The 23,899-nt window shown below is 36.2% G+C and overlaps 1 protein-coding gene across 7 annotated transcripts in view; it reads left to right on the forward strand.

Annotated features, from left to right (window-relative positions):
* Window positions 1–23,899, forward strand: part of LOC117337215 — a 107,003-nt gene that overhangs the window by 78,657 nt on the left and 4,447 nt on the right. For 4 of the 7 annotated variants that reach the window (XM_033898079.1, XM_033898077.1, XM_033898073.1 and 1 more), the window contains 17 exons: window positions 1,681–1,725; window positions 4,083–4,246; window positions 8,122–8,325; window positions 8,667–8,875; window positions 11,073–11,123; window positions 11,470–11,556; window positions 12,124–12,188; window positions 12,621–12,743; window positions 13,017–13,158; window positions 13,552–13,711; window positions 17,275–17,456; window positions 17,977–18,095; window positions 18,515–18,664; window positions 19,136–19,274; window positions 19,548–19,568; window positions 22,437–22,550; window positions 23,197–23,380. In XM_033898079.1, the coding sequence (XP_033753970.1) occupies window positions 1,681–1,725; window positions 4,083–4,246; window positions 8,122–8,325; window positions 8,667–8,875; window positions 11,073–11,123; window positions 11,470–11,556; window positions 12,124–12,188; window positions 12,621–12,743; window positions 13,017–13,158; window positions 13,552–13,711; window positions 17,275–17,456; window positions 17,977–18,095; window positions 18,515–18,664; window positions 19,136–19,274; window positions 19,548–19,568; window positions 22,437–22,550; window positions 23,197–23,380 (2,159 nt within the window). The remainder of the gene's footprint in view (window positions 1–1,680; window positions 1,726–4,082; window positions 4,247–8,121; window positions 8,326–8,666; window positions 8,876–11,072; window positions 11,124–11,469; window positions 11,557–12,123; window positions 12,189–12,620; window positions 12,744–13,016; window positions 13,159–13,551; window positions 13,712–17,274; window positions 17,457–17,976; window positions 18,096–18,514; window positions 18,665–19,135; window positions 19,275–19,547; window positions 19,569–22,436; window positions 22,551–23,196; window positions 23,381–23,899) is intronic. The other 3 variants (XM_033898075.1, XM_033898076.1, XM_033898078.1) reach the window with 3 other exon arrangements.

Below are 23,899 nucleotides of genomic sequence, written 5' to 3' on the forward strand. Positions count from 1 at the left end.
CTTTAATCCATTGTTGTGACTGCCTGTGTCAGGAATTTGGTAAAAAGATAAATCATTCCAGCGGATTATCAAAATTCATTGGAATCTCATTTGTTCCTAAGGGATGTAATGAACAGAAAATTCAGAAGAAACAGGTGCTTTTTCCCCATCATCTTGGAAATTTAACATGTAGAGTAGACTCTGTAAGCAACTTTGATGATTATATTTTTCTTCGTTTGTAGATCATGTTATTAAATTTACTGTCATATAGATTTGTTGATATGATGCCCTACATCATGTAGCATACATGTATGCTAAATTGTTCCAATTACATGAAAGACAGAGTGAAAAATAGTCTCAATGCTGATTACTTCAACCAATATATAAGTATGCATGGGATTTGATCTCAATTTCGTGACAATATGTTGGAAGACATATGCAAGAAAGACTGTTACATGTTGATGGACTGTAATGCCTTACATGGCAGTCGCTGTAGTGTTCATAGTGGGAACACTGCCGAGTCGGCATCAATCAGCAGGTAAATGGTTAAACTTTGTTTCAGTTTTCTATTTTTAGAACATATACAATGTACCATGGAGGCATCATTTACCCTTTTTTCCACAGCGTGAGCAGTATGGATAATGTACGCCACAGTGAGTCAATAGTTATTAATGTAAAAGTCTTTCTAAAGTTATCCTTATTTAGTCAATGTGTCCTGTTAAACTCCACAGAACAAAGGTCAACACAATGTCTTCATCATGGAGTCAATATGTGTCCTGCTTTACTCCACTGAGTCCAAAGTTAATTTGTCATCCCCATTGAGTCAATGTGTCTTGTTTTACCTCACAGAGTCCAGAATCAATTTGTCATCCCTATTGAGCCAATGTTAAATGTTTTAAGCCACAGAACCAACAGTTATTGTATTAATGTCATCCTCATTGAGTCAATGTGTCCTGTTTTACTCCAGAGTCAACAGTCAAATTGTCATCTCTATTGAGCCAATGTTAAATGTTTTAAGCCACAGAGCCAACAGTTATTGTATTAATGTCATCCTCATGGAGTCAATGTGTACATTCCAGGGACAACAGTTGATATGTTGTCCTTGTTGTGTCAATGTTTCCTCCCCAGTGTCAACACTCAATCTGTTATCCATCCTCATTGTGTCATTGTGTCCAGGTTTACTCCGCAGAGCCAACAGTCAATTTTTCATCCTCATTGAGTCAATGTTTAGTATTTAAATTCACAGAGTTAACAGTCAGTATGTCATTCTCATAGTAACAATGTGTCTTGTTTTAATCCGCAGACCCAGCAGTTGATCAGCATGTTGTGTTGTCCTGGTTGTATCAGTGTTTCCTCCACAGTGTCAACAGTTAATATGCTGTCTTCGTTGAGTCAAAGTCTTGTTTACTCCAGAGTCAACAGTCAGTATATAATGTCATACTGATTAAGTCAATGTTTCAATATTGTTTTACTCCACAGAGCCAACAGTCATGATGTCATCAGTATTGTGTCAGTTTGTCCTGTTTACTCCATAGAGCCAACAGTCAGTGTAATGTCAACATAATTGAGCAGATGTTTGCTGTTATGGTGGACTGTCTATGAAATATCACCCTCTCATGAGTCATTATTTTCTTCTTTAATTTGCAGAGCCAAGTCAAATGTAAAAATCACTGAGTCAATATTTACTGTTTTACATTACAGAGACAGCAGTAATAGTGTGTCTAATATCAGCAGTAGCCTTATGCAGTGAGTCAATATTTACTATTACAAACATCAGCATGCCATGTAGTTTTGATATTTGATGTCTTAAGGTTACAGGGAATATCCAGAAATTACAGGTTTAAGTGTATCTGAAAAAGCCAAGATGGTTTGAATATAATATCACTCATAATGGGTCAAAATTTACTGTTCTCCTCCACAGAGCAAACACTCCAATTAATTTTGCTCTACAGACATTTACTCAATCAAAATTCCCTCTTTTTGAGTCAATTGATGTTTACAGATTTACTCTGCAGAACTAACATCTAGTGTCAACTATTCGAGTCAAAATTTGCTATTCTACTCCACAAAGCCAACTCTTCATCTTACACAGCACTCATTAAGTCATTATTTAATGTTTTACTCACAGAGCCATCACTATCTGAATTTACTCTTGTTCACAAAGTCAACATTTACAGCTTTAATCAACAGAGCCAACTATATAATAGTTTACTCCACAGAGCCAAAATACAATATAATCGTCATTGAGTCAATGTGTCCTGTTTAACACTAAATAGTTGACAGTCAGTATGTCATCCTCATTGAGTCAATGTTTAATGTTTTAATCCAGAGCTAACAGTCAGTACTACAATGTTGTTTCCATTGTGTTAATGTTTCCTGTTCTTACTCCACAGCCAACAGTAAATATAATGTCATTCTCTTTGAGTCAGTTTTTTTATTTTACTCCAAAGAGCCAACAATCAATATGTCATACTTCACAGAGCAAATAGTCAATATAAACTGTTCCTCATAGACTTTAAATGTTCTGTTTTTCTCCAAAGAGCCAAGAGTCAACATGTGATACTTCACAGTGCCAAATGTAAATACAATCTCATCCTCATTGAGTCAATGTTTCCTGTTTTACAGACAACACTCCATTTTATGTAGGCCTCATTGAGTCAGTATTTAATGTTTTAATTCACAGAGCAAACATCTAATGCCAACTAATTGAGTCAAAATTTAATGTTTTGCTCCACACAGCCAAATTCAGTATAATGCCTACCTCACTGAAAAATTAATGTTTCCTGTAACACATCAAGAGCCAACAGCCTTCCTCATTGTGACACAGAGAAAACAGTCTCTATATGTTGTTAACATCATTGGGTATGATTGTGTCTTGTTTACTCTACAGAGCTAACAGTCAATGTCGTTGAGTCAAATTGTTTATTGTTTTATGCCACAAACCTAACACTCTATTTTATGTAGCCCTCATTGAGTCAAAATTTCATGTTTTGCTCAACAGAGTCAACATTCATATTGTTATCTCCATTGAGTCAATGTGTCTTATTTTACTCCACAGAGTCAACATTCAATTTGTCATCCCCATTGAGTCAATGTGTCATGTTTAACTCCACAGAGCCAGCAGTCAGTATAAATTGTCACCGTCATTGAGTTAATTTTTACAGTTTCTACCACAATACGCTGTCTTATTGCACTCTCAAGCCATTCTGGTCTTTTGATTGGTCAAGAATTCGAACTTTGACCCGAGCTGCAATTGTTATTGACATCTTCAATAATTGAATGATGTCACATCATCGGGTCATGACCTTTACCTTTGATTCAAGCCAATATTATTGTGGTAGAAACTGGTCACACGACTCGTGATTATTGGATATGGAATTTATTTCACACTTGGAAGTCATTTTTTTTAAAGCTAAACCTCGTGTCTTTTGTAACTTTAAAAAAATAGCTTACTTGAGTGAAATAAATTCCATATCTAACAGCCACTTGTTGTATAACCTCTATTTATTCCACAGAACCAAGTCAATATTTTGTCAACATCATTCATTTATTTCTTACTGTTTTTCTTATCATGGCATGATTCAATATTTTCTGCTCTAATTTTCAGAGGCAAATCAAATATCTTCATTGAGTCTTAATTTTATTGAACTGAGTCAGCAGTAGCAGCGTGTCAAATGTCAGCAGTAACCTTATGCAATGAGTCAATATTTACTTATATAAACCACAACTTGCCATGAAGTTTTGATAATTTATGTCTAAAATAACAGAGAATATTAAAAAAAGAATCTGGAGTTAACAAGTGTTTGCAACAAAGCCAAGAATTTAATGCATGAATATAATATCACCCTCACTGATGGAAAATCCAGATATATTGTTCTACTCCACAAAGGAAAGAAATTTACTCTTGTTGAGTCAATATCTACTATTTTACTCCACAGAGTAAACATTTAATTTGATTCAATCTTGTTGGGTTTGATATAATTAATCTATAATGTTTTACTCCTCTGATCTAACTCTTGTTGAGCCTCTATTATTTTTAATGTTTTACTCCACAGATTAATTCGCTCTTGCTCAGAGTCAATATTTAATGTTTTTCTCCACAGAACCAACAGTAATAGTCTGTCCGTTGTCAGCAGTAGCCTTAGTGAACATCTCCACCAGTTGGTGCGTGCATTCTCCAGCAGGACAGAGCGAGTCAAAGAGACCACTATCCAGCCTCCGACTCCTTCCTCTCAGGATTTTGATGCATACTCTGATGCCAATTCAGGTTTGTTTCTACTCCGGTACAGACTATCAGTTTAGGTTTGATAAAGATTCTATAAACATTTCTCTGATACAGTACTGTTAAAGTTCCAATTTTTATGTGTTTCAATTTTTTGGTGTCCCCTTTTTTGGTTAGTTTTTTTTACCGGAGTTATGGCCCTTGATGCCACTTAGTGAGACATATCCTGCCTGGACTACTCCTCCAATCACAGTTAACCAATTAATAAACTACACAAGAATGTTAGGGAATATGTTAAGATGTGCATGCAGGTTTTTTTCAGAGACATATTAGATGCCATATGGTTTTGAGGGATGGCTAATACAATGGTAATATTTTCCAAAATGATAGATGTCATTTGGTTGCCATGGTAACCATAGAAATCCTTATGATAGACATATTTTGTCTGGATTACTCCTCCAAACATATTTAACCAATTTCAATGAACCTACACAAGAATGTAAATGTTCTGTTGTTTTTTTTGGTTCTTTTGGGTTTTTTTTTCCCTGGAAATGTTGGTTGCCATGGTAACAAGGACACTATACACAGGTTTTGTGTGATGGCAAATAGCTCATCAATCCTTCAAAATTGTTAAAACTTTGTCGAGTTAGTAACTTATTAATGCCTTAAGAGACTTCTGATTGGCCAGAATTGATGTATTTTCTCATTGAGTTGAAAATTGGTGTATTAAGTGTTTTGAAGGATAGCAAAAATGCAACACTGCTATTTTCCCAAACAATAGATGTTATTTGGTTGCCATGGTTGCAAATGAGGGGTAGTGGGTGTGTTATAGTTAGCCATCAGCTTACAGTTCTAGTTTATTTTGGCACTGCTGTATCTATAATCTCTCATGCTAGTTAACTGGTGTGTATTGTGTACAATCCTTCAGTGGCAGAATGAAATCATAAAAAGTAAATTGGAAATTCACATTGGTAATAGAGAAAATAAAAGTCATAAATAATCTCCAAGAAATAAATATCCTTTAAAACAATTAGTAAAGCCATGGAAATTGGAACCATTAGAGGAAACAGAGTTAACTGTAATCGTCTTTGATGACCTTAAAACACATTAGGCATGCCATCAAATAATTACAGGTAGGCTATGGCTGTTTTACCCAGGAAGTGTCCTCTTCTTCCTTCCAGTTTCCTCCGAGTGGCCTTGCTCGGGTCCATCATGTCTTCCATGATAAAACCTCATCAATGCTGATTTGTCTTCTCGGTATCAACATTAAACAAATGGATGTTTCTCAAATTAAGTATGCAGAGAGTTGATGTTTCTGGCTTAAAACCAGAAAAAAAACTTTAAAGTATTTGGATGTCATTGACCTGATCCATGTTTAAATAATTCAGAGGATCTGCTCAATGTGTCTTCATGATTATTCTGAAAAATGGCCGTTTTGAATCCTGACAGTTGGAATTTGTAATTGTTGTTTTTCAGGGAGTGTTGAGTAAGTTGTGTTTTTCTGGGAGTGTTGAGTGGATCTTTCTCACATTTGATATGTAGGTTCTCCTTTGTCTCAAGTTTGCAAGTTCAATTTTGACACTGATCTAAAAACAAAATGGCTGTCTGTAATTTTAAAACCCTACTCCTCTGAAACCTTTGAGTTGATTTCTACCAAATTTGGTCTGAAACATCATGGGGAGAGGGCAGTCATACTTTATGTAAATGAGGCAGGATGTGTACGTGATCCCTCGGGACAGAAGGGCAGGGTCATATCACATGGACATTTGTGTTAGATCCTCTCTAATGATTCAGTTGTCAGATGAACATTAAGGGTCATGGCCCTCTTAATGTTCTCAGATAGTACAGAAATGGATCTTTCTTGGTCTTGGTTCTCCTTGGTCTCTATTTGTGCTTGTTAAAGTATTGGGCTAATCAGAAAGCAAAATGGCTGATGGGCCACCGGTTGAAGATTGTTACCACTATTTCTCAAAAAGTACTTAATGGCTTTTTCTCGAATGTCATATTAAGGCTCCCCTAGCTCCGGACAACTCCTCCTAAACCGATGGGCCGATTCCAATGAAACTTCACACACATATAGAGGACCATGTGTAAATGTGCATGCTACTTTATTTTTCTCAAAATTATGGTTGCTATGGCAACTGGTCACTATAAACAGGTTTTCCGATAAGAACCATAACTTTAAGTTTGTCCGGACAACTCCTCCTAAACCGATGGGCCGATTCCAATGAAACTTCACACACATATAGAGGACCATGTGTAGATGTGCATGCTACTATATTTTTCTCAAAATTATGGTTGCTATGGCAACTGGTCACTATAAACAGGTTTTCCGATAAGAACCATAACTTTAAGTTTGTCCGGACAACTCCTTCTAAACCGAAGGGCCGATTTCAATGAAACTTCACACAAATATAGAGGACCATGTGTAGATATGCATGCCACTTTCTTTTTTTTCTCAAAATTATGGTTGCTATGGCAACTGGTCACTATATTACTGGGTTATCTTAGTTAGCCTCTAATTAAGAGTTCCAATTCACCATTAACTCGTGCAGATTGCGGGGGTATTATTCAGCCATCCTGGCGACAGTTCTAGTTGCATTTGTTTTTTTCTTAATATGTCACGTCACTATGATCAATATTGAGATAGAAGAACTTAATGAGCACATTTTTATCTATACCATATATATATATATTAAGAGATAAAGATGGTATCAGGAAAAGAGACAATTTTATGGGAGAAAATATAAAAGAATAGATCAATCTTGCAAAATGTAACACACCCTCCCACCCCGCACCTCCCCAAACCATCTCCCACCCCTCACTCACAATTAATTTGTGTTATTCTGATCTCTGTCTCCCTAACTCCCTCTAATACCATTACATGGGCATCCTGTAGTAATCTGATATGTCTCTCAGTGAAGTTTTCAGTCTACTGTTTCCTGAAACAAAAAAGATGTCCTGAAACTTGTTACAGTTGTTTTAATTTCAGGCTAAAAATCTATAAAAAAATCTACAACAATGTGTGGGGTTTATATAACCTTTATGAAAGCCACTCTATCAGAACTGTTAAGCTAGAGCTAGATCACATGTCCTATAGTCCCTGCTATGATCCATGAATTGTTTATCTGAATTGATAGGGGTTGAATGTCCATGCTGTAAGCAGTTTTTATAGCCTTGTAGACTAGACCTGCAGTCTACCAATATTTCTATGGCTACATTGTATGTATGATAATTAATTATGTACTAGTTCATTTGTGGATTTTTCAAGAAGAATTACTGTCTGCTTTGAGTGCACAATAAAAGGCAGATACTTAAGTTGTTTTGACTATAGACTCAAAACTTACCTGACTTTGAAATCATGTAAAAAAAGCCTATTTAATACAATATCTCACAGGGGTCATGTTAGATGTTTAGGGGATAACTGTAATTGTGTGTAAGGTAATGAGTAATTGTTTAATTGTGATGAAATATCGGGATTTTCTTACAATTCTCTTGACACAGCACAGAGCCAGTAAAGCAGATCCACATGATAATTTATTTTAAATTGCATAACAGTAGCACAGTATAAAATAATGCTGGAAAGAAGTGTGATTTAGAGGCCAGTAAATATCCACAGGGTGTCAGTATTACTTAGTAATGGTGATGGTAACATCATTTTGTTATCACCTAGTAGTGTTGAGAGTAAGTTTCCATGGTTGTGCATGGTTGTCATGTCAGAATTTCATGACAAGAAAAAACAGTTGTTTTCTGAAATATTATTTTTAATATAGCACTGTACTTTGATCATTGTATGACTAATTTATGGGGGGAAAAACTTGAACTGAAAGAAAGGACATTTTAAATTTCAATTCAGACTGAGAAAACTCTGTTTTATGGAATATTGTTACAATTAAAGTGCTGTATTTTTACACTTACAGCGATCTCTGCTGCTGATGAGCCAGAGCAGAGACAACATCGGCTAGACTCCTTCATCCCTTTGCACCTTCGTGAACGAGGACCCTTGGGCCAATCTGATGAAGGCACATTGGACGAGTATTTCCTGGATTGTGGATGCTGTAGAATGCGTCTGCCATCCTGGCTAAAAAATCCTTGTAGTATGCCAAGGAAGCTGGAACCACAGAGTAAGATATTTGTCAATTTACCAAAAAACAAAATCTAAATCTCATTTATTTCATCAATTTGGATAACCAAAACATTTACGTAACACCATGATAAATATAAACACACCTGGTTATTGGCTATGGGAAGGAGTCCCCCAATTGATTAAAAAAAAAAGGATAAAAAGAGAGACATCTTTTTTTGTCAATAAACCAAAAAAACAAAAACAAAACAAAAACAAAAACCATACAGAAATAAGATAACCCTGAATCCTGTGGGAAAGGACTAAAATATCATGATAGCTGTAATATTATTTTGTGCGTTGTTATTTTCCCATAGTAGTATATATATTATCTTTCCTTAGGTAAGTTGTACATGACATGGCTCTTCCTGGTGGCACTATGTTTTATGTACAACGCCTGGGTCATTCCACTTCGTGGAGTCTTCCCGTACCAAAACCCCTCCAACCTCATCTACTGGCTCATCTGTGACTACACCTGCGACGCCATCTACATACTGGACATTATGTTGGTGAAGCCCCATCTCACCTACCTAAACAGTGGTATAGTGGAGGTAAATATCAGAACAGTTCAAGTTTCAGAAAGTTTGATATTTGTCGGATTATTTCTGTTTACACCCCTTTGGGATCTATAAGTTGAAGCCGGAGATACGCTTAGTGAATACATTGGAGAAGACATTAAGTAATGGTAGTCTAAGAGTTGAATGTTATCAAATTAAAAGGATTTCTGTTGTAAATGATAATGAATTTTATACTCTGTCTTAAAACAAAACTTTCACTTTCGCTCCATCAAAGTTCCTGGGGCGAATCTCCGCCAAAATATTAAATATTAAGTACACATATATAGTACTGTAAATGTACTGAATTTGAAACACTCACAATTTAGCGCAAAACCAATTAAAACAGATACGTAAGCAAAATGATGAATTAGCACACCAACAATGATTGTCATAGAAACCAATGTAGATAAACTACAATAAGTACAATCATAATTTAAAGGAAAGCTGCCAGCGCGAAAGGCGCTCAAATAAGATTACCGCTAGAGTATGTACGTTTACAGTAGGTTATACACTAAAATACAGTCAAACTTCGATGTTTCGAAGTTCAAGGGACTAACAGAAAAACTTCGAAACAGCGGGACTTCGAATTATTCATGGTTGACAATAGATCGATGTTTTCTTGATAATGACTATATATGTTAACGTTACATGTCCTCGGTGTCTTCGTGATGATCGTCGCCTGTCAGGCTCAAAAGTTAATTTATACCTCAAACACAACAAAATAAAAATACTTTTCATTAATTATACCTAAGCATTTTATTAATTAAACAAACTATGTATCGGTTACAAAACACTTATATCGCGTTTAACAGATAAAGCAAAAGAAGTACAATGCACACTTACGTAAGTCGTTAGGCTTTTCTGCTAAAGACTCGTGCGGTTACGTTATGTGCATATAAAATACGGAATGCTGATCGGTTGGAGAATACATGATTGAATGACAAATAATCGATTTACTTGGATATTTATGTATAAGTTTGCAATGTGACACTTATGAGTGAAGACATCGCTAATTGTTTGTGTTTAAAATTGGTCCGCTTGTTTTATAGTTCCGTAAAATTTACTCACCGACCGCTGATTTCAATGGCGGCGAAGATTATCAGAGACGACTACCGAAATGTTTTATCACAGTGATTAAATGTCATGGCTTCTAAATACACCTTTTATCTATCAATTTGGTCTGATTATTAATTAACCCCATGATCGGGAGTGACAACACACGCTATCGTTATCCCTATTGTCAGTCAGGGCATCTAGGGGAGAAGTGTGAAATCTTGCCGCGGGGGTCACGACCAACACCTGTCCAGTGGTCAGTACAGGTAAACTTTTGTTCGAATCATGAGATGTCAATTACCTATGACATCATAGCTAACGGGCCATGAAAAAAGTTTGATACATTGAAAACTTTGATTTATAAAAATTTGAATCATGCATAGGTTCGTTAGTAGCGTTATATAGTAAGGAAATTCGGGACCAAGCAAAAAGTTTGATACAGTGAGAAATTCGAATCAACGAGGTTTGACTGTGGGTACGTGTCACCTCATTACTTGACCTTTGACCTTAAGCTTTGGAATTCCGGAAAAGGACCAGAGTATATTGTCTCAACAAATGTTTTGTGCATAGATGTCACACTTCTAGGAGCCCTCACCTCTATTTGAACTTTGACCTTTGGCCTTGACATGAAGTTTTGCATTTTATTGACATACAAGTATGATATTATTCCAAATGTTTATATATGTTCAATATAAGTCCCCTACCAGTGAAACAGAAGGGACTTAAAGTTTCTCTCCATCTGTCTTGTACGTATGTAAGTAACGTCAAAGTTTGTGATTTTGATCAAACTTCACACAATGATAAAGGACCATAATATCTTTGACAAGCTTGGTTTTAAGGGTTTTGGGGTCAAGGTCACTGTTACTATTTTCAGCAAGGTCGGCAGGGGCATGTATTGTTTTATCAATACCCAGTATGATTGTTGTTGATGTGAATATGACAGATGAGATGATACATGAGGAAAAAAAGTCTTAGTTTGAATTTTTAAATGATATTCAATTGTTTGATATGTTTCCTGTCCTTGATTTTTTGATATGTGGTATTTCAACCATGTTTAAACTGTTTTGCTAAATTGCTTTAAGCTTTATTTTGTTGTATGTATTGTCATAAACATTAATGATTCTTTTTACTTTTTCAGACTGATCCAAAGTTAATGAGAAAGAATTACATGCAGAAAAGAATGTTCAAGGTAATATACACAATGCTGTGAGTGAGCTCACCATATTTTCACAAATTGAAAGCTTATATAATGCTATTGAATCGAAAAATATCTCTGAGTTAGAAGGCAGCATAAAAATGTAAACACACAAGGCTTTAGTTTCATTGATATTCCATAACTGAAGGATATTTGTTTAGTTAAAATTTTCCATATGAAAGCATTAAAGATTTTAAGGAAAGTTCTTTGATTAGATTTTCACCTTTTATCCAGTAATGCTTTCCTATGGACATTCGTGGAATATTGGTGAAACTCCATCAGGCCAGATACCCTACAAATGTATCCTGATTACTGATACAACTCTATGATTCTGTTACAGTATGATGTTCTATCATTACTACCCCTCGACTTGTTCTACCTGATTTTCGGTGTTGTGCCATGGTGTCGTCTGCCACGCCTCTTCAAGGTTTGTCCGATTTTCAACATATTTGTATACGTTAGTGTGGTTCCAATTTCCTTTGCTGATATTATCTACTTAAAACTTTAACTGGCATCTCATTTCAATTGAAAATTCATAGGAATTCTTGTATTCAGTGTTTTTACAATTTCACAACTTTTTGTGCCTTCTCCATTTAGGAAAAAGTGTGATATTCATGAAAAATAGGTAATTGGTTTATTTTCTCTTTATTTTGAAAAAAAAACAGCATACTTTTCAGCTAAGCTGTAAAATAGCAAGGGCAAAAATATCACTGTATATTATATCCTATAATAAAATGATATGATACAACAGATGCCAGAGCTACCATGTTTTTAAAGACTGCATGAATCTCGCTTTTGCTGTTTTCATAGGGTGAAGAATGGATCAAATTGGTCTTAACACAAATCTATTGGGCTGCAATTAACTACAATCTCAAGAGACTCGGTTCATCATGTTACATAGCCACTGAAAGTGTTTTAAAAATCATAGTTCTATGTTACAACCGCAATGCTTAGAAATTCTTTTTTCCCCCCTCAAATCTTATACCTTTTTCAGATCCAGACATTTTGGGAGTTCTATCAGAGATGTGACCAGGCAGTGAAATCAGCTCATGTATTGAGGTAATGTATAATCATTTTGGGTAAATTTCATCAAACTACACAAAATGTGACCTGCAAAGTCCTGGTCATCTGCTTCCTGACATTTGTGTATATTTGATAATATAAGTACTATTACTCAGGTATTCTGTGACCAATATTATCTGTTTAAAACCACATTCATACCTGGTATTGTTTGATATGGTTTTACTATTACATGTATATGATATCTCATCAATTCAGAAATAAGAAAACTAATAAAAATACCGAAAACACAAAACACAACACGGAATCTGTAAACAATGTGACATCATCGGAATGTGCAAGATGCAACAATGTACAACAATGTACAACAATGTACAAAACTGCATATTTTACATGAATACATTAATGAGCAACATTAACCCATATATGAAGTACTATTAAACTGTGACCAGTGCTATCTGTTTACTACAGAATCATAAAGACAATGACATACATGCTGTTCCTGATCCACCTGGAGACGTGTGGCTACTACGCAGTGTCAGTGTATGAGGGAATCGGCTCCAATCGCTGGGTCTATAATGGGGAAGGCATCGCGTAAGTATAATAATACATTTCCTAGTTATCATATTCTGTTAAGATAACTTTATGTGAATGATGAAATGGGAAACTCCTACTATATTCTGTGTCATAACAATATACCATTGCAATTTCAATAAAATAATAATACAGATTATCCCCTATATACTGGTGCTGTAGCTCATATGACTATTACTATGGATGTTATAAACTTTCAGCTTAGAATTGACTTATGCTTATTGAATTGGAACATTTGTTGCCTTTGACACTAAATTTCATAACCTCTGATAGGTACATCCGCTGTTTTTACCTGGCTACAAAGACTGCCACCTCCATCGGCAACAATCCCATCCCGACCAATACACTGGAATACATCTTCATGACAATATACTGGGTTTCGGGAGTTTTTGTCTTTGCTCTTCTGATTGGTCAGGTAAGTCACATGACTATTTTGTTATTATTTTGGTCAGATATAATGATTTAGACTTGTTATATTTCAGGTTTTTCTGATTTTTTAGATCCATTAAAGTCATAATTTTCTCAAGAATATCTCCTTGTTGAATATTCACTGAACAGTCCATACCAAGCTGTAGATTTTCAATGAAAAAATAATTTAGCGTGAACATGTCCGCAAGATTTATAATGATTACATGTATTCTCTGCTTTTCTTAAATAGTATTAGATCTATTCATGATTTTAAAATGGACCTTGTCATACATGAAGTACAAGGTAAGACCTGGTGTGGGATCAACCAGATCCTTATTCATCCAGGCGTTTGGGTTTTATAAAATATAGAAAACCTGTTGATATCTTGTGTTACTTACAGATACGCGATATCGTTGATGCAGCAGGCCGTGTAAAAGCCCAATATGACAAGATGATGGATGATGCTCTTAGATATGTCAAGAACCTTAACTGTCCTAACGATACACAACACAAGGTCAGGACGTGGTTCCTCTACCAATGGGAGCAGCAGAAAATCTCAGGTATGTAACAGCTAGGAGACCTTGTTCATCAGAAAATGTTGACAATAGGAAATATCTCAGGTAAGTTACAGGTGACATGGTACATAAGGTGATGGTGACAGTAGGAAATATCTCGGGTACATAACAGGTGATATGGTACATAAGGTGATGGTGCAGTAGGAAATATCTCAGGTAATTTACAGGTGACATGGTACATAAGGTGATGGTGGTAGTAGGAAATATCTCAGGTACATAACAGGTGACATGGTACATAAGGTGATGGTGGCTACAGGAAATAACTCAGGTACATAACAGGTGACATGGTACATAAGGTGATGGTGGTAGTAGGAAATATCTCAGGTACATAACAGGTGACATGGTACATAAGGTGATGGTGACAGTAGGAAATATCTCAGGTACATAACAGGTGACATGGTACATAAGGTGATGGTGGCTACAGGAAATATCTCAGGTACATAACAGGTGACATGGTACATAAGGTGATGGTGGTAGTAGGAAATATATCAGGTACATAATAGGTGACACGGTACATAAGGTGATGGTGGCTACAGGAAATATCTCAGGTACATAACAGGTGACATGGTACATTAGGTGATGGTGACAGTAGGAAATATCTCTGGTACATAACAGGTGACATGGTACATAAGGTGATGGTGGTAGTAGGAAATATCTCAGGTACATAACAGGTGACATATGGTACATAAGGTGATGGGAACAGTAGGAAATATCTTAGGTACATAACAGGTGACACGGTACATAAGGTGATGGTGGCTACAGGAAATATCTCAGGTACATAACAGGTGACATATGGTACATAAGGTGATGGGAACAGTAGGAAATATCTTAGGTACATAACAGGTGACATGGTACATAAGGTGATGGTGGCAGTAGGAAATATCTCCGGTACATAACAGGTGACATGGTACATAAGGTGATGGTGGTAGTAGGAAATATCTCAGGTACATAACAGGTGACATGGTACATAAGGTGATGGTGGTAGTAGGAAAATATCTCAGGTACATAACAGGTGACATGGTACATAAGGTGATGGTGACAGTAGGAAATATCTACAGGTACATAACAGGTGACATGGTACTAAGGTGGATGGTGGTAGTAGGAATAACTCAGGTACATAACAGGTGACATGGGTACATAAGGTGATGGGGGGCTAACAGGAAATATCTCTGTACATAACAGGTGACATGGTACATAAGGTTGATGGTGGTAGTAGGAAATATCTCAGGTACATAACAGGTGACATATGGTACATAGAGGTGATGGGAACAGTAGGAATATCTTAGGTACATAACAGATGACACGGTACATAAGGTGATGGTGGCTACAGGAATATCTCAGGTAGTTAACAGTGACATGGTACATAAGGTGATGGTGCAGTAGGAAAGTACATAAGGTGATGGTGGCTACAGGAAATATCTCAGGTATGTAACAGGTGACATGGTACATAAGGTGATGGTGGCAGTAGGAAATATCTCAGGTACATAACAGGTGACATGGTACATAAGGTGATGGTGACAGTAGGAAATATCTCAGGTACATAACAGGTGACATGGTACATAAGGTGATGGGGGCTACAGGAAATAACTCAGGTACATAACAGGTGACATATGGTACATAAGGTGATGGCGACAGTAGGAAATATCTCAGGTACATAACAAGTGACATGGTACATAAGGTGATGGTGACAGTAGGAAATATCTCAGGTACATAACAGGTGACATTGTACATAAGGTGATGGTGGTAGTAGGAAATATCTCAGGTACATAACAGGTGACATGGTACATAAGGTGATGGGGGCAGTAGGAAATATCTCAGGTATGTAACAGGTGACATGGTACATAAGGTGATGGCGACAGTAGGAAATATCTCAGGTACATAACAGGTGACATGGTACATAAGGTGATGGTGACAGTAGGAAATATCTCAGGTACATAACAGGTGACATGGTACATAAGGTGATGGTGGTAGTAGGAAATAACTCAGGTACATAACAGGTGACATGGTACATAAGGTGATGGGGGCTACAGGAAATATCTCTGGTACATAACAGGTGACATGGTACATAAGGTGATGGTGGTAGTAGGAAATATCTCAGGTACATAACAGGTGACATATGGTACATAAGGTGATGGGAACAGTAGGAAATATCTTAGGTACATAACAGATGACACGGTACATAAGGTGATGGTGGCTACAGGAAATATCTCAGGTATGTAACAGGTGACATGGTACATAAGGTGATGGTGGCAGTAGGAAATATCTCAGGTACATAACAGGTGACATGGTACATAAGGTGATGGTGACAGTAGGAAATATCTCAGGTACATAACAGGTGACATGGTACATAAGGTGATGGGGGCTACAGGAAATAACTCAGGTACATAACAGGTGACATATGGTACATAAGGTGATGGCGACAGTAGGAAATATCTCAGGTACATAACAAGTGACATGGTACATAAGGTGATGGTGACAGTAGGAAATATCTCAGGTACATAACAGGTGACATTGTACATAAGGTGATGGTGGTAGTAGGAAATATCTCAGGTACATAACAGGTGACATGGTACATAAGGTGATGGGGGCAGTAGGAAATATCTCAGGTATGTAACAGGTGACATGGTACATAAGGTGATGGCGACAGTAGGAAATATCTCCGGTACATAACAGGTGACATGGTACATAAGGTGATGGTGACAGTAGGAAATATCTCAGGTACATAACAGGTGACATGGTACATAAGGTGATGGGGGCTACAGGAAATATCTCAGGTATGTAACAGGTGACATGGTACATAAGGTGATGGTGACAGTAGGAAATATCTCAGGTACATAACAGGTGACATGGTACATAAGGTGATGGTGGTAGTAGGAAATATCTCAGGTAAGTTACTGGTGACATTGTACATAAGGTGATGGTGGCAGTAGGAAATATCTCAGGTACATAACAGGTGACATGGTACATAAGGTGATGGTGGTAGTAGGAAATATCTCAGGTACATAACAGGTGACATGGTACATAAGGTGATGGTGGTAGTAGGAAATATATCAGGTACAGTAACAGGTGACATGGTACATAAGGTGATGGTGGTAGTAGGAAATATCTCAGGTACATAACAGGTGACATGGTACAGTAATTATAGGGTAGTAAATAAGTAGTTATAGTGGACCTGTTTTCACCATCCAAACCAAGGCAATGCTGCTTGCCTCCTGTCATCAATATATTTGATGCCACCTACCACAATTAGTTTGGTCATCATTGCCAGTTCCTGGTTCACTTCCCATTGAAAAAAACAGAAAATCTCTTGAAATATACATTCTATGCAAATTGGATGCACATAAGCAATATTTTGTTAAGTATATGTGTAGCTCTTGATAATTGTCTAGCTTTGAATACCAGTTTTCTCCTGATAATAATTATAACAAGCTGGTAATTATGGGGATTCGTTTAGATTGCAACCAACATGCATGTATGATTTTAACCGTACTGTTTTATAACTGTTTTAATGGACTGTTGATCCACTGAATCTTTTCCACTGTATATAGATGAGAAGAAGTTGATGGACTGGCTACCTAAGAACCTCCGCACTGACCTGGCTATCCACGTCCACTTCAACACCTTGTCTAAAGTGACCTTGTTCCAGGACTGTGATAAAACCCTTCTGTTTGACCTTGTCCTCAAGCTTAAACCAATCCTCTTTTTACCAGGGGAATATGTCTGCAAAAAGGTAGGTATCCAGTTCTTCAACAATTAGAACACAATTTTGTCTTTATGTCAACTGAGAACAAGTCTCAAGTGACCTATTGAAATTGCTTTTGGCTGTCGTTTGTTGTCCGTCCATGAAATATTTTTATTTTCAACTTCTTCAAAATATAAAAAGAGGAAAATGGTCATGATATTTTGCAAGTAGCATGCTGGGATGAAGGGCTACCAGTTTTCAAATGAATAATCTTGGCTTACTTTCAAAGTCACAGAGGTCAAATGTGTTAAAAATGTTTAAACAACTTCTCAATAGCCAAGAGCCCCTGTGGTTATATTTAAGGCCAATAAATAAGCTTGCTTAGCTGAAGACTTACTAAGTTTATTCAAATGAATGACCTTGACCTTAATTCTTTCAATGTTTTACATATTTAGTTCTCCTGAAAACAAAGTCTCAAGTAACATAATTATAATGGCGTGATTGCCTTTTGTCTCTTGTATGTCGATCTTTAAACAGTTTTATTACTATGTTTTCTTGCTTCCTCCAGGGAGAGGTGGGGAAGGAGATGTATATTGTCAGTCAAGGTCAGGTTGAGGTCGTTGGGGGACCAGATGGTACTACAGTCCTCGCCACACTCAAGGAGGGAAGTGTGTTTGGTGAGATCAGGTTGGTAGAAAATTTTCTGTTAGAATTTGTTTTTCTATATACCTAGACTAATGACAGTATTACATATGGCGCCCAACTTAGATACCCACGGAGGTGGTGTAGGGTCTCGTGTGTGTCTTCGGGGTCGGGTTCAACTTTGTTGAAGGAGGGAGGAATGTAGCAGAACTGGACTGGGTCGATCTTTTGCGACCAGGCAGCTCAATTGGTAGAGCATCTGGCTGGTGTTGGGAGGTCCCCAGTTCGAACCCCGGTCTAGCTGTGCTTGTTTCCTCTTCTATTACATATGCTATTAATATTCAAAGACAGTAGTGATATGTTTTCTAACTTACCTTGAACATTGTTCAAAAGGGTTGCATGGTGTCTTCCTACAAAGGTACGGATGAATACATTTAATGAGAACACTCATTCCTGTTTTACAGTTTGTTGGCCATTGCGGCAGATGGCAATCGTCGGACTGCTGATGTAAGGTGTAAGGGGTTCACAAACCTCTTTATCCTCAGCCAGACAGAGTTTGAGGACGCCATGGCAGAGTACCCTGAAGCACACAAACTTCTCAAAAAGCGAGCCAGGTAAGTATCCATAATAATTCAGTTAAATTTAAAATACAATTTATCACTGGCACCCAAACACAAAAACAAAAAAAAACATGGATGCATATTGTTTAAATGGTCATGTATTGCTTGAGAGTATCAGTTTTCAGCTTGCTTAGGCAGATATATCACTACTATTCATTTCAAATGGGTCGGTAAAAATCAAGGTAAAATCACAAAAAAGTATTTCAGGAAAACAACACTATATAGAGCAGCTGCTATCCAAAACAAATTGAAAATCCCTCTCCCGAACTAGTTTGACAGAAAGGATCTCTGTACCTAAGATTAATTTTTAATGTCTCCTCCCTTCCTCGGTATGAAATGGCTAATAGCACCTACAAAACTCAGCTTTATCCACGAAATCACAAACCATATCCTGAGTACAGAGTGTGATATTCATGGTCAGTATCATTATACATACAGATTACCATTTTATTTACTATTTAACAGAAAGTTATTGAGACAAAATGCAAAGCTATCAACCAAAAGTCATGGATCTACTGGAAGCTCCAAAGTTGAGGTAGAGCCGATCATACGAACACCGGGCAGAGACACGGAAACACCTAAACTCTTCAAAACTGTCCTACAGGTACGGTGGGGACATTCAGTATCACATTTATATTAAATGATGCAAGTTTCAATGTTGTTAAAAACTGAATTGGTTTACATTAATTAGGATGCCGTTAAAATATCTGAAATATGAAATGAACATTTTTCAAAGATTGAAAAAAAAATCACAGTGAAAAAAAATTTCAACTAAAAAAATTGTTTAAATTCCCTATTTATAAATTTAAAGTGTTTGAAAAGTAAACTATCAGTTCTGTTTCAAAAAAATAACAAAAAGATGATGCTTTTTGTTTAGAAATGGGGACAGACACATGAGGTATAGACTTTGAGCATGTTAGAACTGGCTGTTTGCATTGCACTATTTGATGCCAAGTCAAAATTTAGAGGAATTTAATTGAACTTGATTTATAATATCTAATATTAACACAATGTAATGCTTAAAATTTAGTTATTTGTGTTATCTCTCAAATTATTTGCTATGAAAAATGAGGGCATTCAGTGTTACACATATCCATATGTTTGCCCCTTCATCTTGAACTTATTCAGAGAAAAGATTTCAAAAATTTATTAATTTCTTTATGTTCAAAGTCTTTGATTGTAAGTGTGAGGGAAAGTATATCACACGTTCCTCCTTAGGTTGACTTGGTTATGAATTTACAAAAAGAAAAAATTCAATAAAATGCACTAGTGGGCACATTTCTTTTTAACAGCAAGATATATATCACGTTTGTAATGCCTGAAAGCTTGGTTCAAGATTGGACAGAAAGGCCAGGGTTCTCTCTTTCACTAATTTCAGTACTCAATTCTTTAGTATATTCATACAACCTCGTTTTGTAGTTTTGAGCTATTTAGAATGTTCCTTTAGTACAAACTTCAATGGATACCATATATAAAAAAAATAGTCATACTAATTAAATTAATTATGTATATTTATATTGATGGCTTATTCAATTTAGTTTAATGTAGGATAAGCAGACTTTAAGTATTGGTAAAAATCTTGGGATGACAGTGTCTAGCAGAAGTAAGATCATTGACAAATATTTTACCTTTTGACCTTGATATTCTGAAGCATTTTCCAGAGATTATCTCTTGTACTACATATTCAATGTATCTTATGTAAAATGAATGACCTTGACCTACTTTTCAGGTCACAATGGTCAAATGTGTTGAAATCTTTAAACATCTTCATCTCAATCACCAAGAGGCCCAGGGTCATGATATTGGGACAGTGGACTACTTGGATAACAGATTAAATGTTTGTTCATATGAATGACTTTGACCTACATTCAAGGTCACAGGAGTCAGAACTCGGGTGACCATTAAGGCCCATTGCCCTCTTGTTCTTTTCACCCTCCGAACTTTTGATCAGGTCATTCATTTACTCATTTGCTTGGGGATAGGATCAGCACTTTTGACATGAATGCAACGAACATTGACTTTTTTTTCGCTGCACTTTCTAAAAATGTTTGTGGATGCACAGAGGGAATTAGCAAAGCTCACACTTAAAAGTGAATTCATCGTAATAATCTGCAAATAAGCTCCTCACAAATAAGCCCCATTCTCTCTAAAAATGGTTTTCACAAATAAGCCCCCCCCCCCCCCCCCCCCAACTAATGCTAATGTTGTATAATATATTTATTAGCACTTAGTATCTATACTACTAATGATTTACCTTATGTACAGTGTATATATATATGTATATATATAAGTAAGCTCTGCTTGTTTTACTTGTTACGTTATAATCACAGCTTTTTATCAGTTCAGACTTGTACCCTATAGTTATTTTGTTAAACAGTAATCATTATAATCACAATGGCTCTCATTATACTACTTAAATTTCACTGTAGAATATTCACCACAATACTGAAAATTCACAAATCTTTATATATTTATTGGCTTTGCAGGAAATTAGCAGTCATGCTAAATTCCTAACTAACCTGAGAAATAATGCTAACTGGCAAACATGTTTATTGTTAGTCATGCTGAAAACTGACAATCAAGTTCAAGGTCAAGAAACCATTACTTCATTTCATAGAAATATTTGTTTTTTGAAGAAACTGAATAGAAAAATATTGTGTATCATACCTCATACAGGTCTGCAATCTCAAGGTCATTACCTCAGCACAAGGTTAAACATTGTCTTTGTTTCTAAATCATAAGTTAAGCATGTTTAAGGAAGATTGATAATATGTGTTGATTAGACAAGATAGTGTGTCACATACCACATATAGGTCTACGTTATCAAGGTCAGAGCAAGAAGTTGAAGGTCAAATCTCAAAATTATTAAATATTTTTTTAAAAACCAGAAGAGATATGTATACTATAACATGACTGTTATGTACCATATTGCTTTCTGTTACTGCTAGGTCAAGGTTGAAGCAAGTGGAGTCTGCATAACTGTCAAATAACTGCAACACTTATCTAGACTGTCTTATAAATAGTTAAACAAATTTGTGCTGAAACTTTGTATATTTAGTTGAACATTTTGTGCTGAACCTTTGTATACATCAAATGTACTTGATTTTGAGATGGTGTTACGTACAAGTCTATAATCCAAGGTCAAGGTTACAGGAGCTCCATGGATACATGATGTACCACCACCAATTTTATCATCAAGGTCATTTGATTGCTCTAAGTATTCTACTCGATAAGAAATCTGAGGTTGCACACATGGTTAAAAAAAAATTAAAAATCCTTCAGTTAATAAAAAAGTGGCCTTTACATGTAAATATCTTGCTACCTTAATATGCCACCCAACAAAGGTAAGGATCTAAAAGGTTTGACGTGTACAGGTTGATATCCTTACAATGTTGTATTTCAGGGTATAAAAGGTCTCTTTAAAATCCTGATTTCATAACCTGTGTATGCTATCTTAAGCAACATTTTGATCCAATTATACTTTTCAAACAGTTACAGTCCTTTGTTTCTTTCAGCTTTTTAACCTTGTCTGAGGAAAGCAATATTTTGGTTTGACAATCTTTATAGTAACAGTGTATTTTTCCTATGTTTTGAGTCAGGAACGAATATCAATTTAGCATGACGGGAAGGGAAAATAAAGACTTGACATCCCCATTGTTAAAATGGAGGATGTGTTCCCTGTTATTAAATCTGCACACTCCTTTATTCAAAATGATGAGCCCTTTATTTCACCCTAAATCATAACGACTTGCTTCTGTCATCACAGATGATGGATCCAGAATCGTCCATCGCCAAACGTCTGGGGTCGGTCTCTCATACGTCAGAACACAAGGACAGCCTGACCGTGGAAAACATTACTGACACTACTATGTTAAACAAGGTATAGACTTACATATACATAACATGGTGTTGGAACTTTGTTTGGGAATCAGATATATACTTTCAGTGTCAATCTTTTGTCACACTTTCCACTGACTGCACTAAGATGCCATATATATATTTGGCCCAATTTTGAAAAAAAAAAAATTGTATGATGACTATGAAGTAATAATTTACATTGTTTATAATTATATTATATACCCATGTGCCAGAGTATTTAAGAAAACTGCTTCGCAAGGTAGAGAAAGTTACAAATATCACAGAAAGCCTGCCAATGTATTGAAATTTTCATTAATGCGAATTCCTTGTGGGAATTTAATACATGAACAAACAAAAACAAGAAATTGTATCCAGTGCTTCCCAACAACTCTTTGAAATTTTTCTGGAGGAGATTGTGCATGTTTAAATTTTCCAGCCTATCAAAGTATATTTATAGACCTCTTTTAGATACGATAATCGATACCCTATATTTGATGCAAATCTTTCTTCTGGAGAAATTTGATTTTCAAAATGATAAGAAAGACAAAAGGCTTCCTGATAATTTATGTCTAAATCTAGGGTCAAAAATCAAAGTGATGGTTAAAAATTAAGTAGAACTGATTTTCTAACCATTTTGATATTTCTAGAAATATTTTTTTCCTGTTTAGCACCAGATAGCAGACAAGCCTTTGCCAGATGCAGAGGAGGCAGAGGATTTCTACAGCAAAATGCTTGAATCTGATCTAATGGATCAAGAGACATATGAGGCTGTGATCAATGAAGCAGAAAGAAAACAGCTCCAACATCATGACACGCTGAACACAGACTGTAGTGTAGAGAGCACAGACTCTGGTAATTCAACAAACAAGATTCCCGAATCAGAAAACCAGGTTCCCCATCAGTAAAGTCTTCTTTCTATTTAGTGCTGGTGGTATGACCTTCGTAGTCACTCAATTTTAACATCATGTAAGCTAGGCTCTGATGACAGATGAAGGATGTCTGCCAACAGTGGTAAATGTGAAAGTGGAATATACTGAATAGGAATCAGGTTTCATGAGTTGCGCTTCTTCTTTTCTGTTCATTAGCTCTTGATGCCCAAAGGGCAATGAACTTATGCTATGATGTGGTGATCGACGACTGTGCATCCGGCTGACTACAACTTTTTCTTTGAAGGGTTATCATATTTGTTCAAATGAATTACCTTGACCTATATTCAAGATCACAGGGGTCAAATAGGATAAAATCTCTAAACAACTTCTTCTCAATAACCAAGAGCTTCTGTGAGTTGATATTGGGTCTGTAGCATGCTTGGATGAAGAGCTACCAAGTTTGTTGAAATAAAAGACCTTGACTTGCATTCAAGGGGTCAAA

Source organism: Pecten maximus, chromosome 11, assembly GCF_902652985.1.
Source record: "Pecten maximus chromosome 11, xPecMax1.1, whole genome shotgun sequence".
NCBI classification, from domain to species: Eukaryota; Metazoa; Mollusca; class Bivalvia; order Pectinida; family Pectinidae; genus Pecten; species Pecten maximus.